This window comes from Athene noctua, chromosome 1 (genome assembly GCF_965140245.1).
Source record: "Athene noctua chromosome 1, bAthNoc1.hap1.1, whole genome shotgun sequence".
Lineage (NCBI taxonomy): Eukaryota > Metazoa > Chordata > Aves > Strigiformes > Strigidae > Athene > Athene noctua.
Window position 1 is genome coordinate 167,609,368 of NC_134037.1, and position 14,626 is coordinate 167,623,993.

At 40.5% G+C, this 14,626-nt stretch overlaps 1 protein-coding gene across 1 annotated transcript in view; it reads right to left on the minus strand.

Moving 5' to 3' along the window:
- Window positions 1–1,351: 1,351 nt before the first annotated feature.
- The window catches only part of HSF2BP (heat shock transcription factor 2 binding protein), a 34,651-nt gene continuing 21,376 nt past the window's right edge, over window positions 1,352–14,626 (minus strand). Inside the window, exons 7-8 of the mRNA XM_074929393.1 lie at window positions 11,166–11,269; window positions 1,352–2,048 (exon numbers count right to left, since the gene is read on the minus strand). Coding sequence (XP_074785494.1) covers window positions 1,840–2,048; window positions 11,166–11,269 — 313 coding nt within the window. The 3' untranslated portion in view covers window positions 1,352–1,839. The remainder of the gene's footprint in view (window positions 2,049–11,165; window positions 11,270–14,626) is intronic.

The window sequence follows — 14,626 nt, forward strand, 5'->3', positions numbered from 1 at the left end:
GTAATGGCAGAAAAGACCTAAATTCAAGCCTTCAGGAGGGCAAAGCCAACAGAGCAGCATACACTGTTCTTGGTGGCCATTAAACAGCCCATGGCCACAGCTTACTAACCTGGCGATGAGCACTCGTGTCACCCTCAGCTCATGCACTCCATGCTGCCCCGTGGGAGGACTTGGTTGCAGGGGGGAGGGCTGGGAAGAACAGGGATATTTTCAAAAAAATCTCAAATCCACAGGACATGGGCCTTTACCAGCTCTTCTGCTCACAGAACTACTTTTTTCTTTTTGTTATTTACTGGCTTCCAGAAGTCTGATGAAAGAGCAGATACCCATTAAACGGAAAGTAGACGCCCTTTAGTGTTTCTTAAAATTGAACAATTTTATGAATTGATATTTCAGAAAATTACCAATTATCATTTTGATCCCTCTAGGATTAAACTCTAGGAGGTTTAACTAGGATAGCAAGATAAGAAAACAAATCCAAGGAAAGTATGCTTTAAAGAGGATTTAAAGCCTCCCAAAAATCTGCACATGGTAAGTTCAATGTCGTGTTGAACCAGACACAGCAGAACCCCATGCAACCCTTTCATGTATGTGAGATCTGTACCTTAATCTTCTTTTTAGACAGTCCCAAATTAGACTGCTACCATTTGCAGCATTTGAGCCAATTACTGCAAGTCATTTTGGGCTGATGTATTACATTTCTAACTCTGAACATTCACCATTCTGCAAATGGCCTAGTGGGAGATGACCTATACCTTGACTCTTCTGTTTTACAGTGGTCTTCCTCTATTGTCAATCACAATATTTAAATCCTATGAAGTCAGAATCCTTTGTGTTTTCTATACATTTGGATTAGAATTCCACATTGTATTTTGTTACCACGTTGGGTTCACAACTGAGGTACCATAACTTTAGCATGGAAAAATTTGCCATCACAGCATTGCATTTCTCATTTGCTATTCCCTTCAATAGCATCACCTAACTGGCTGTGTTTCAGTCAAGACAGAAACGGATGCTATTTTTTTCTAAAAAATATGTAAATTCTGTCAGTACAAAGCACACAGATGCTTGTATTTACCACTGAGGTAAGCAAGCTGTACACAGAAGCTCTAGCAAACACCACAGTTGTGAAGGAATGCAATACTCATGACAGAGCAGCAGTTCATTTTAGCCTCTTCAGTGCACAACTAGGTATCAGGGACAACAGTAATCCGTTCCCTTTTTTCAGGGCTTTTGAAAAAACAAAGGCTCGGTTTCTAGTATGCCTGGCAGCCACAAACCAGGTCGACTTGAAGTTTGAGTGAATGTGAAAGCAAATTTCGAAAGCAGAATCCATTACACACTACAGAATTAAAGCTTTCTTTTATTAGAATAGAAAAAGAGGTGAGCAAGAACAACAATAAGGCTGGAACTTGGGACGCATTCTGACACAGAAGAGTACGAAAAGCAACAGTAATTCTCACAGTAATTCTTAAGGATGGACCAAAAGGATTATTTAGCACTGCAATAAACTATATATTATCAATGAATGACTACTTTACTCCCTATATATGGCAAATAGACAACTTAACCTGGATCATTTTGGAAACCCATTATCAACAAAATCCTATTCAAAGAAATTAAGTCTGCCCCATCTCTACCAGACCATCTAAGACTATATTTGGGCAGCTAATACCCAACACTTTTCTCAAGTACTATTTTAGTTGGGTTACCTAATTTCCAAAAAGGACTTTGTCAGAGGAACTTAGGCAGAGGTTTTGTCACTCAAGCCCATCTCCAACAATGCTTGCAGCATAAAAATATAGGAAAGACGTAAGCAGTTGGTGTCATAGAGCTCTTCTATCCTTCATACTCAAGTATTTTAAGATCTTCAAGTAGTTCTTTTGCAAGTGCTTGCAGATCTGCATTGCGGCTCTTTGACAGTGCAATGATACGCTGAAATGGCAAAGTATCACGCATCTCAGAGGCCGACTTGGCTAATACTTCTGGCTCCAGAATCACAGACTGGAGGAGCCTCAGAGCATGAAGACAAACTTCTGTGTCCGGGTCTAGAAGTAGGGGAGGAAAAAATCCAATGCATGTTAGAAGTGAGTTCAAAAAAAGTATCATTAAAGTTCTACAGTGCCATTCCTCATGACCCACCAGGCAGACGGGGCATAACTGAAGTTTCATAATTCACAGCTGCCATTTGTTGCTGGCTGGCTGGCTCTAGAAGGAACCTGAAAACAACACCTTTGCCCTCCTCAGCAGCTTGTGCTCACCAGTGTTTGGAAAGGGGAGATATCCAGGAACCCTTCTCTCACTTTTCAAATGCTGAAAATGTTACAAATCAGGGAGTTTATCAACTTGAATTTATCCAGTCAGTAGCCAAGATGTATTGTTGGATGCAATCTGATTTAAGAGCAGAATAAGCTATATCCCATGAGTATTCAGACTTTAAAAACAAACAGACCAACTAATCAAATCTGCAGTAAATCACCAAGCTTTTCTTTAATTTCTTTTTATATAAGCCTTCAGATTTCTTCAAAGCTCAATAAAATATTAATCTTTATAAAACTTTCTGGTAACCATGCATCAACCTTCCAAGTGTTTAATTCAGTCTACACAAAATTGAAATGGGTACTGAAGCTAAGCTCTGATGCTTAGGAATGCATCAGAAAAATGCAGCAAAGACCTCTGACTGACTTAAGCTAGGAAAACATATAACAACTCTACTGTTAAGAACACAGGATGCATTTTTAATTACTGGAACATTAGTAGCATTATATTTTAAATGTTCACAACAGTCCATTTGCATTCAGTTGTTGATAGCTTTCTAAAAAGCATCTGGTAGAAAGCCCCATTTTTGCACTTCTCTATTCTGCATCTTCCAAATGAAAATGTGTAAGATATTTTTATGGCTGAAGTAGTTATTTGTTTCATGTGCCGTGCATTTTTTTATGTGTTTTTCATTGGCATACCTAGTCTTCGGCAAGCTTTTGATAAAGTGTGCAGAAACGTTGAGAAAAATTAATTCAGATCACTTTGTGCACAAAATCACCACAGAGACTAAAATCTCAGTGCAGGAGCATAAATGCAGTGCAGTGATAAACCATACTGTAATGAGTTTGAAGGAAGCATTTGGAGGGCTGAGGCACGTTCTCTCCTTTCCTGGCTTATTTAATACCTAACACCAGTGACCTGAAAAAGGACTAAGGAGAATTATTCATTAAAGCATAATGTTGAAAGCACCTGGGGGAGAAAACAGACTGTGATGGACAGTGAAGAAGACTACAGCTTTAAGCACAAAACTGACTGTCAAAATGGGAATTTCCAAATAACTCCCACTAGCACATGGCTGAAGTACAATATTAAAGATTGTGACATCTGATCTACCCCCACAAGACAGGCACTCTCTTTCTCTCTTCATCCATTTTCCATCATAAATGAGATATGTAGGTCTTTTCTACTTTAAATAGGGACAAAGTGTAAACCTCTTAGGAAAGGAATTCTACTTTCTCCCAGAAAACTAGTAAGAGTGGGGTAAAATCTGAGGACACAGGAATTGTCCAAAACCAAACAATAACATGCATTTTATGTGCAACAAGAATCTTAGCTATTGGGCATACTGGAAAACTTTAGACATTCAAATCAGCATTTTAAAAAGAAACACTGAATAGTGCTGCACACCCTGAGAAAGTGGCCATGGTCACAGTACAGCCACTCCTATTGCTGCCACCCAGGCTAAAGGCTCTAAGGAGTCTCTTTCCATCATCATCTCTAGCAGTACCTGCACATGCAATTTTCTGAGTGATGAGCAGTCATAACTCATGGAGAAATGCTGCAACTCAGCCTCACAGAGAGCAAGACTTTATGTCCAACTTCTTGGGCAGCAATACTTCAGTGAATCCTTTTGAAAAAAACTGCGTGGAAGTTTTAGTTTTAAAATTTATTCTAACCTAATAAAAATATTACTAAAAACCTTGAATTAATCCTCCCATTCCTTCCATTTTTGTCTTCATGCCTGCCAGAGGTTAATTCCTTTTTTTTTTTTTCCTGATATAATGTTCAAACTCTGCACGTATCACCTGCCCCCCTCCTCTGTATTATTCTATGTTTATTCACTGAAAATAGCAGCAACAAACCATAGCCTAAATAATAATAAGAAAAAAGCTTTTGGGAGTGAAATCTATGCAGTTCATTACTGCATCTTCCTCCGTGTGACATTATTCCTCCACAAAATAAAACCATTAATACTTTTAAGGGCTTGCAGTACTGCTGGGAAGCTTCATATATGTAAGATATTTTAAATCCCTCTGTGAAAAGTGCTTTGTTATTAATACTGTTACAGGCATGTATGTTACTATTATCTGCAAGTGTTTAAAGGCTGTAGAAAGTAAAGAATTGATCAGGGAAGAAGCATTATCAGGGGAGCTAACAAAACTAGGATCTGTAGGAGATTAGAAAATTACTTCCAGCTTGACGAGCAAGAACATTTTCCAGTAAGAACAAGGAGGTTCTAGGAAGAATCTCCAGCAGCAGCCAGGGAAGCTCAACGGCTTGAGTCACTCAAATGAAGAACAGATTAGGCATTCGGGCATACAGCAAAGGAAGGAAATGATCCTGCACCAAAAGATGACTTAGTAGACATTTAACCTCTGATTGCCATTGTTTTGCATGTATTTTGAGACACTTCGAGTTAAATAAATGCATATGCCTTAAAATACACTCCCTTAGGATTACACGCGGTTTTGAGAATACTACTTATTACGGATAATCATGTTTTCTAGGCAGATTTTAAAAAAATACCCGAGAGGTCTTTTTCTTATCTCTCCAGTATCATTAGGGATTTTTTCTAAAAACCCTCTCTAAAGAATACTCAGAAGAAATGTAAGGAATCTTCATTATTCAGCATTATATTTATTTCAATAGCTTCCAGATTTAGTCATTTCTACACTAGCCGAGTAACACTTTGTTTGTACCAGATCAAAAAAATCCTTTAGTTGTAATCAAATCAGTGCATCATATCCTCCCAACAACTAGCACATACTTCTCTTCAACTAAAATTTCAAAACTGCAATCATTATTTCTGGGGAGTACGGCAAGAAACCAAGCTGCTTGCCTCAGCTGGGGATCACAAGTGTAGCATAAGCATACCATCATCATAAAACGCTGATGCAATTTTAACAAGGTGTTGAAACTGCTGGAGTTTGCTGACGTTCTGCTAGCTGCCAGCACTACCATTTGATGTCACTGGCTTTCAGTTACTGACAAAAGCAACTGATAACGTGGACAGATTTTAGTCACATCTGTCATTAGCACCATGCTCTCAGATGAACTGTTCCCTATAGCAGGGTTTAAGTAATTGCATTACATCAATGCTAAACAGCTTATCTACAATTGGCTCCAAGTTGCGTGAACTCTATTTACCCATACCATTCCCTGGCCACCTGAATGCAAGATTTATGACCAGCAAGCTGTTTACAGCTATGTCTAAGTACAAGAGCAGTATTTCAAAAGCTTCTCACCACAGTCGTAAATGTCATTCAATTCAATTACTGTCTAATTCTAACAGGAAGAGGTGACCTGCCACTCCCCCTTTCCTTTTTATGAACCTGTCAGACTACCAACATTCACAGCATGTCTAACGGAGAGAGATAGGGCCACCGCTTGCCCTATTCTCTTTGCATTGCCAATGCTGGCAGAGCTGAGCCAGTATCTGTAGCAGCAGAGAATTTTCTGGACATTTTTGTAATGCTGATAGGTCTGAGGAGACAAGAAGTGTTGCAATAAAGACGCTACGTGGGAAAGGAGTCGGGGGAACTTCATGGCAGAAAAAAGACTGAGCTTTGCTGTTGCAGTTCCTACAGATGCAAATGCACTTTCTCTCCGCAACATACTTGCCCCAGCTCCTGCATAACAACTTGGTTTGCTTCAGTCTTCTCCCTGGCTGGGTGACTGCCCTCAGTGTCAGACATGGAGTTAAGCAGAATTCACCACTCTCCTATAGACACATGCTTGTCTCACTTTTATCAGGGAAATGCTTGAGAAAGACTCCCAGGGTCCAAATCTAAGTAGCAACTCGATCCCAATTTGCCTGACTGCTGCTTAGGAACTGCAAGTGAAAAGGAGCTTGCACAGACATCGCTCCACAGCTGGCAGATTTGTGGGTGAGCTGTTAGATACGTTGTCCAGCTCCCATCAATCCTAGCTTGGAGTTCTGAGGATTCCCACAGTAGCTGAGTAACAATTGAGAGTAACAATATAAGAACAAACCAATGGTTTACAAGTGACAGATGCATTTACCAGAGTTAAGGTTTCTTACACATGGTCACAAAAGGAGAAACACTGTGCTCCTCAGGAGAACATCTGTTTGCATGAGTTTACTGCTAGGCAGGGCAAGGACCTAGTCAAGAAACTCCTGCTCTGATGGCAAGGAGAGTCACATCACGCCCAGCCAGAGCTCCATCTTGGCGAGTATCATTTGCAGCAGCTGCTTAGAGAGGAGTATGGAAAAGGGCAAGCATTCAGTGACACTTCCTCCGGCCACTCTTCCAGCCTCTCAGCTAACTGTGGTTCAGGGACTTTCTGCGTCAGAGCTGACATCTTTTCATTTAAGAAAATGGATGTGGTCTTACAGGGCTAGAAGGGCAAGCCTCTTTTTAAGACTAGTTTCATAGTCTGAAGAGTATGACACTGTTGTGCACTTGGAAGTCTGCTGAGGTTTTGATTTATGAACCAAAATGTCTTTTAACACAGACATCAGTTTATAAATAGGGGGTTTCTGTTTGTCCAGATGTCTTTTAAATAACATGCTGCCATGCAAATAACCTGAATTTTCAAAAACTCTCACAGCCATAACCAATTCAAACAGAAAAGCAAGGCATTAAAAACCTTCCGGGTTAGTCATGAAAAGCAAATATTGAAGGTTGCAGGCAGCACTAGCAAAATGAGAATGTGCTTCATACAGACATTTATAATAGAGACCGTCATTTGCAAAGAATTTGGATAAACAAGGTTAGATTTCCATGTGGAACTGTGGTGGAGGAAACTGAAGGGCAAGATCTAAAATTAGTCATACTTCTCTTGTTGTCTTTTGTTCAATGAAGTACCTGGAGCAATTTTCCAGCTATAGATGAGAATGTTACTGACAGTCTCTCTGAATTCCACACTTTCTCATGTATCCAAGGGAAGCAATTTTTTAAACTGCATTCAAAGAAAAGTGGAAAAAACTAAAATAAAGATACAGGATAGCAAAAAAACCCCAAAAACCAAAACCAGAGAAGAGCCTAGACTCATTTGCCCCAGCACCTATTTGTTGGTAGATGTATACTCAAAAATGAAAAAGAAAAAAAAAAATCTAGTCATTATTAATACCTGAGCTGACTGCGTCTTCTTATTCTTCAAAAGATCCTTGGCAAAGTCCCAGTCTACCTCTTTGGGAATTACAGAATGAAAGTCTTATTGCATCTATAGATGTAAAGCACCAGAAAAAAATCTCAGGTGGATATCTACCCAAAATTATGTAACTTCTTTTTCTATTGCTGAGGACAGGGCTTCTTTGAATCTGAAAGCTATGCAAAACCCTTTGCCAAGACATCAACAAAGGGACAGCAGCTGATGGAGAAAACTAAAGCTGCCTATTTTCTCCAAGATGGGAACAGCTGCTCTGCAAACAAATGGTGCTCCACAAGAAGAGACCTCTACTGACCCCACAAGCTGCTCCACAGCCAGAAATCTGACTCATCGTTCACATGTTTTATTCTGACACCAGGCTGGGAAGGTATAGGTAGGCATAGCTGATACCCACGCAAGAATACAACAGCTACATAAGCTATCAGAGTATGTTCTTCAGTGATCAGTGCTGTTTGTTAAAGTGTGCCCATCTTTTAGATAGTATTTAAAAAGGCAGGAAAAAAAAAGAAAAAAATAGCCCATCTCATAAAGTGCTAAAACTACAGAGATCTGCATTACCTTCAAAAAGTGTGTCAAATGTTTTTTTTTCTCCTAGTATCAGTATAGCCTCCAGCAGAAAGAGCTATTAAGAATTCTTGTTAGTGAGTGTGAAGTCATACTGGCTCATCCAAATTTTTGAAAGGCAGTAGGACAGACAAACCCAGTTTGCTGTTAACATTGTCACTCCACTAGAAATCTTAATTAGATTTTTCCTACTTTCTCTTACCATCCATGTATTCAATGTCAAGGCATATTTCTGTCTCCTCAAAAAGCCTGCTAGACAACCTGAAGCAAAACCCTCCTTGCTTCAGATACACTTAACAGGAGGACATTCTTCAGGGGACAAGAAGACTGGGCAGAGACTGAGAATTCAGAGAAGGAATTTCACAGAATCATCTAGGTTGGAAAGGACCTTGAAGATCAACTAGTCCAACCGTTAACCTCACACTGACAGTTCCCAACTACACCACATCCCTCAGCGCTATGTCAACCCAACTCTCAAACACCTCCAGGGATGGGGACTCCACCACCTCCCTGCGCAGCCCATTCCAACACCTAACAACCCCTTCTGGAAAGAAATGCTTCCTGACATCTAGTCTAAACCTTCCCTGGTGCAACTTGAGGCCATTACCTTTATTGCTTATTACTTGGTTAAAGAGGCTCATCCCCAGCTCTCTGCACCCTCCTTTCAGGTAGCTGTAGAGGGCGATGAGGTCTCCCCTCAGCCTCCTCTTCTCCAGAATAAACACCCCCAGTTCCCTCAGCCGCTCCCCGTACCACCTGTGCTCCAGACCCTGCACCAGCTCCGTTGCCCTTCTCTGGACACGCTCGAGTCATTCAATGTCCTTTTTGTAGTGAGGGGCCCAAAACTGAACACAGGAATCGAGGTGCGGCCTCACCAGTGCCGAGTCCAGGGGTCAGATCCCTTCCCTGTCCCTGCTGGCCACGCTATTGCTGACACAAGCTAGGATGTCATTGGCTTTCTTGGCCACCTGGGCCCAGCTGTGTACAAGCTAGTGGGAAAAAAATGGCCTTGATGTATATAGTCTGAGGTCATAGACACTTGTAGGTTGACGATGGAAAATCAAACAGGATGATTCTCTCAAAATGTAAAAAATAAAAAGTCAGAGAATGATTTCTGGGGCCCCTCTTAGTGGGAATGCTGATAAAAGCTTACAGAACTGAGGAAAGCTGAATCATCTCATAAGCCTTAATCAAAACACTCTTTGAAAAAGCTTCCTGGAGGAAGGCAGCATACACAGGATGCCCTGCCAGCAGAGTGTAGTGAGTGCTCTACTCTCTTGCATGGAAAAAACTGTAAGACCTTATGCTATAGCAGCTCCAGGTGTTTATAAGCTGAATCATGGCGAGGAGAAGCTGAAGATGCTGGCCACAGAAACAGGAGAGGAGCAAGTGTGGGAGGAAGTTACTGAGTTTTCAAAGTTGAAACACTTAGAAATAGAATAAATTTAGAGAAAAATACAGCAATGTCATACAAAATGATGGGAACAAGATAGGGTCTTGGAACTGACCCTCTCATCTGATATACAAACTAGACAGCCATCCCCCTTGACAATAAGCAGACTTCCTCTGAAGTCAGAAATCTGAACCAGCAAATGTGGTTTATCTGAGAATCTGCCTCCTTTGCTGTAACTGGAGAACTTTATTATCAAAAAGTAAAGGAATTAGCCATGCCCGTCCTTCCTTCTACAACCCTGCCATACACAATTAACACTTTCAAAATGCAGAGTAGCCTTTTGATTTCTTATTTCCTTTCGCAGATGCAAATGAATTATAACTGTGTCACATTTCATCCACTTATGTGACCTAGGAGCCTTCTTCAAATAATAGACTGCATCAAACTAGCTGCTTTGTTTTGTCACAACATTTAGAGGGGCACATTTGGGAGCTCAGACTGGGTTTTTGAGGGCGTTTTGTTTTTTGTTTCTAGAACAACAGCTTATGTATATAGTAGCCAAACATAAAGTAAAAGGAAAATCTGGACTAACATATGTTAAATTTCTAAGCACAGCAGAACAAAGGACCACATATTCAGAGCTCTCAGAGTATAATTTTTCTCAAACTATATTAAACTATAAAATGGGTGTTTTCCAACAGTCTTACAAGGATTACTTAATTTTTTGATATCTTAGAAGAGCAAGCCTATGGCATTGCAAAGTAGTAAATTATTTGGTGAAAAGCACAAGTCCCTACATTTTCTGTAAAACAGTTGAGGGAACTATAAGCAGTTCAAGTAGCTTCCAGTTTGCCAGCCTAAATCAAAGCTTTTCCAAAACTTCAATATGAAATTAATTCCTTGAAAAAGCAGATGAAACCTTTCTCACTTCAGCTGCTGTTAGTATTTACTAGTTGTATTACAACAGGGTTTTGCATAGTACCACAGAGTGCTAAGGTTACTGACGTCCCCGTTCCTATGAACTGCACACCAAAATCTTCTCATGGACAAGCAACAAAAACTTGAGAAAGCCAAGACAGAGCAACTCCAGGAGCAGTTCATAGGCAGGACAGTGTCATGGCTCTGTCCTTGCTGCTGTCCTCACTGTCCCTTACAAGCTGTGCACACAGCTGCCAGCCAAGACCAACGCACACTGGCAACGTCAATCTCTGCTGGCTCCTACGCAGGGATTTGAAGCCTCCAGAAGAGCAGAGCCTTGATGTCACTCGTGTACCTGACAGTGGCAACAGAAGTCCTTGACATCCCTTAAATCCTGCACTGGCCAAAGGCAAAGCTGGGAATAATACTCAAGCTCTGCAAGCGCAAATCCTATTAGAGCTTCAGCTTCTTGTCATAGTGAGTGTAGTTATAGAGGTTGGTTTCCTTCCCCAAAATGTGTCAGAACACAGTTACATTTTCCTTTGTTAAATGGTAGTGATCTGATGCATATTTTCCCCTCAGGTTGTATTTTAAAGTTGGTACGTAAAATACAGGTGGCTTTTTTTAATCCACTTCATCAGATCTCTCCATTCCCTATTTTTAATTCTACTATCCATAAATTTTATATTAATGGAATATTACATATAGTTCCAAAAATGCTGTGGGAAATGCATATCTTCTCCTTCTACATATTTGCCCTTTTTGCTTACTTTTAATTTGACAAAAGCTATACATAATCAGGTTAGATATGAATTTCTGTTCTGTTATTTGCAACACCTATTGGCACTTTACAGTCCCCAAAGTCACAATTTGGAAGGTTCTTAGAACAACTTACCATTCAATAGCCACCAAAGCAAAGGAATAAAACCTGGACTTTCACTGATGTACTTCAAGCCTTTCAAGTTGATACTCACATTGTAAAGTGACATTAACATTAGCCTAGAATTGAAAGAAAAAAAGATATGATGACCTTTGATTTCTCTGCATGTCTTGGCATCTTTTGCTATTTATGCCAAGCATGTGCTGATGCAGAAGCCTACTCTAATAATTTATATTTTGATAAAACAGACAAGTCTCAAATTATTGTATAAGCAATGCTGTGCTTTTTTCTACTGTTAAATCATCTGTTTCAAACACATGGAAAAATATCCCATGTGAGAGTAAGAAAGTCTCATCAAATTTCATGAGATTCATCAAGTGAGATGTGCAAAACCAGGATTTGGCTTTACATGACCACACAATCTATAGAATAGAGTTTTCGTGGTGACAATCCCCACTGGGCAGATGATCATCTCAAGCTGTTTGCCTTAACAAATGAAAGGACCACTAGGAAACACAGAAAGCAAGACTATATACTGAGTACTCAAAACATCAAAGGAAGTCTCTGCTTCATCAGTTGTGCAACACCAGCCTTTCACCGACCCTCCAGTCAGCTGCAACACAGACACAGAGCTTATGCCATCCTCCTTCAACCATCTCCCTGTTCCTCCTGCCAATGGGAACAGATGCAGTTTATAGCCAGTGTACAGCAAATGTCAGTGTAGTCTCTCTCTGCTGGCAGGGGAACTTAGTATGCCTGCTGAAGCATTTGGAAGAACGGGACAGGCCAGGAGGGGAAAAAGAAGGTATTAGTAGCCCCAGCTCAGCTTCGCATACTCCCTCCTAAGCTAGACTCGTCCCTTTTGTTATGGGTGCAAGGCAGAGAACCAGCTTGTTATGCCTACACTCCAGCCCCTCACAGTCAGGCAGGGCCATATGATCTGGGACATCAAATGAGACCCTGCTGTGAGAAAAAAAGACTGCTTGCCTCTTAAAATGTCATCATGGACTTTACTATTTACCCTTCCTGCAGAAATCCAGATTGATTATGTTCAATGTACAAGTGGAAATTTTTTAAGTCAGTAACACTGGTATCCAATTTGGCTGTGAACTGTGTTCTTGTCCTAGTGCAGATCAACACCAGGGTAACACAGGCCAAATGGTACTCTCACCCGTACCTCTTCAAAACTGTTTCAAAATAACATATGAGCCCACTCAAAGCCTTTTTTTTTTTTTTCTTCCCCCCAAAAGGTGATTTCTTTTGGTCTTTTATTATGGTCACTGATGTTGACAGAGGACAGAACCCACAACCTGACTACAGCCTGGCATCTAGAAAACATTTCCCCAATTTAACATTGAAAAAAGCCTAAGATGACATCTCTGACAAACTGAACCCAAGACTGTCCCTTGCATGTGTAAATGACAAATTAAAAATACACCTAGTAAGTATATGTTCATTTCAGCCATGTTTTCCAAAGCTTCCAAAAACCAGGATTTCCTAATTTATCAGCCTTCTAAAATAGGAAGTTCATTAGTCATTTTGGGTCTGCATACATAACAGGTTATAAATTAAACCAAAGTCTCAACATTTCTACAGAGAGAAAATGAGCTAAGCTGGAGAAGGCTCTACATTTTAAAGGCCTACTCTAGCCTGTTGGTCCCACTGGCTTCTCCCGCAGCAGCTCACACTGAAGTTACTGCAAACATGAAAAGCTTCAGCATGATCAGTAACTTGCAAAATCTAATACCCATCAGGGAAAGTGGGTTTGACTACAGGTACCCCCTCAGCCTTAGTCATGACAGAGCTGAAGTAATGCTGTAAGGTACAGCAAGCTGCATGCAGAAATGGCAGCCCTGCTCTTTATGCAGATAAAATGTCTAGGTCAAAAATTACTTTTAGCTGCTTTCAACTGTCAGACAAGTATAGCAACTTGGATCTCAAAATGAGTCTCCCTTTCCAAAGTTATCCAAACAACCGCTAGTACTCACAATGCAGAACATTTCACTGGGATTAAATCTTCTACAGTTTCCACAGAACTAAATTCTGCCTTCAAACATTTGATGTTGATGTTGTTATGCTGTCTTCCACATTGCTGATACAAGCTTTTTATGGTTTTGGTGGATAAAACCTTTTTCAGCTAAGCAGTCTCAGTGGGCTTAATGCAAATTATTTCAGTTTCCCTCTAAGTTCTAGTAGGAATGGGACCAGATACTCAAAAGCAGAATGCATCCAGAAAAAGATCACCACTGACATTAACAAGACAAACTAATGCTCAGCCTCTTTCAGAATCAGATCACTGCTGTACTATGAACTTGAAGCCAAGAGGCCCCTGATGTTCCTGAAAAAAAGAGCTGTGTTCTGGAGTCACAAGTTGTCTTACAGATTCTTTCACAGTGATATTCTCCTGTCCTGCCTCTAATGCAGATCATCTTTACAGCTGTGGAGTAGCTGGGAGGACAGGGCATTAGTGCACTTTACGATGTGCTATGATGGATGCTATTAGTTCTTTACAAAGATGGTAACACGCAAGTCAATCTTCTGGACAATGAAAGGGAAGATGAATAAGCAGGGCTCCTGTAACATTTATGGAACATGTTGTTATACCCACTCACAGTTGGGTGCCAGATTACATACAAAACAATTACAGAGAAACACAAATGAGGGGGAGTGTTCTCCCTCTGCTCTGGGACCAGCCTGGCTGATGCTATCTCTCACGACTCCAATGAACCTGCATGTCATTGCACTGACACCATTTCCAAACAAAAGAGAAATAACGTTATTCCACATGGACTTCACACCTCACATCCTGTTGTCAAAGGAGTTCTCATGGCTTAAGCTACTATGTCACCAACAGACTTACACTCTCCATGTATACCTTCAGAAAGCAGGAAAGAAAGTAACCCATTGCAGGCTGACCTGAGTTGTAACAGGTATAACATATTATGTGCCGTACCAGTCTGAGTTTGATCACCTAGGCTTGTAAACAGTGGGAATAAGAAACAGTAGATTATTAAATCTACTGCATCAGTGGCCAGTGACAAGCAGTGAGGGGTGCTGTGGAATTGAAATTGCAGCTTGTAAAGACCATACGCTTCTTTTCATACATTCTCTGCAGCTCTTACTTGGCTTCCAGAACCCAAGCCCTGACAAAGGAGCACAGCCATAATTACCTATAATCAACCAGAATGAAAATGATCAGTAAAACAGTATCTTATAAGGGAGAGTGTTAACATTTCTTGACAATGACTTTCAACCTTAATCTGTTGGACATTTGCAGTTAGAAATAAAGTGATGCAAAAAGATTTTATTTCACTTGTTTGTTTTGTGCAGACAAAAGGGAGTGGTGGTGGTGATCCAGGGAAGTGCTATGGTTTTGGAGTGTCAGAAGACATAACCCACCCCACAAGCCAATGTAGTCACATATTATTACTAATTAAACACACTCACCTAAGCACAACATAGAAGCATTTCCAGGC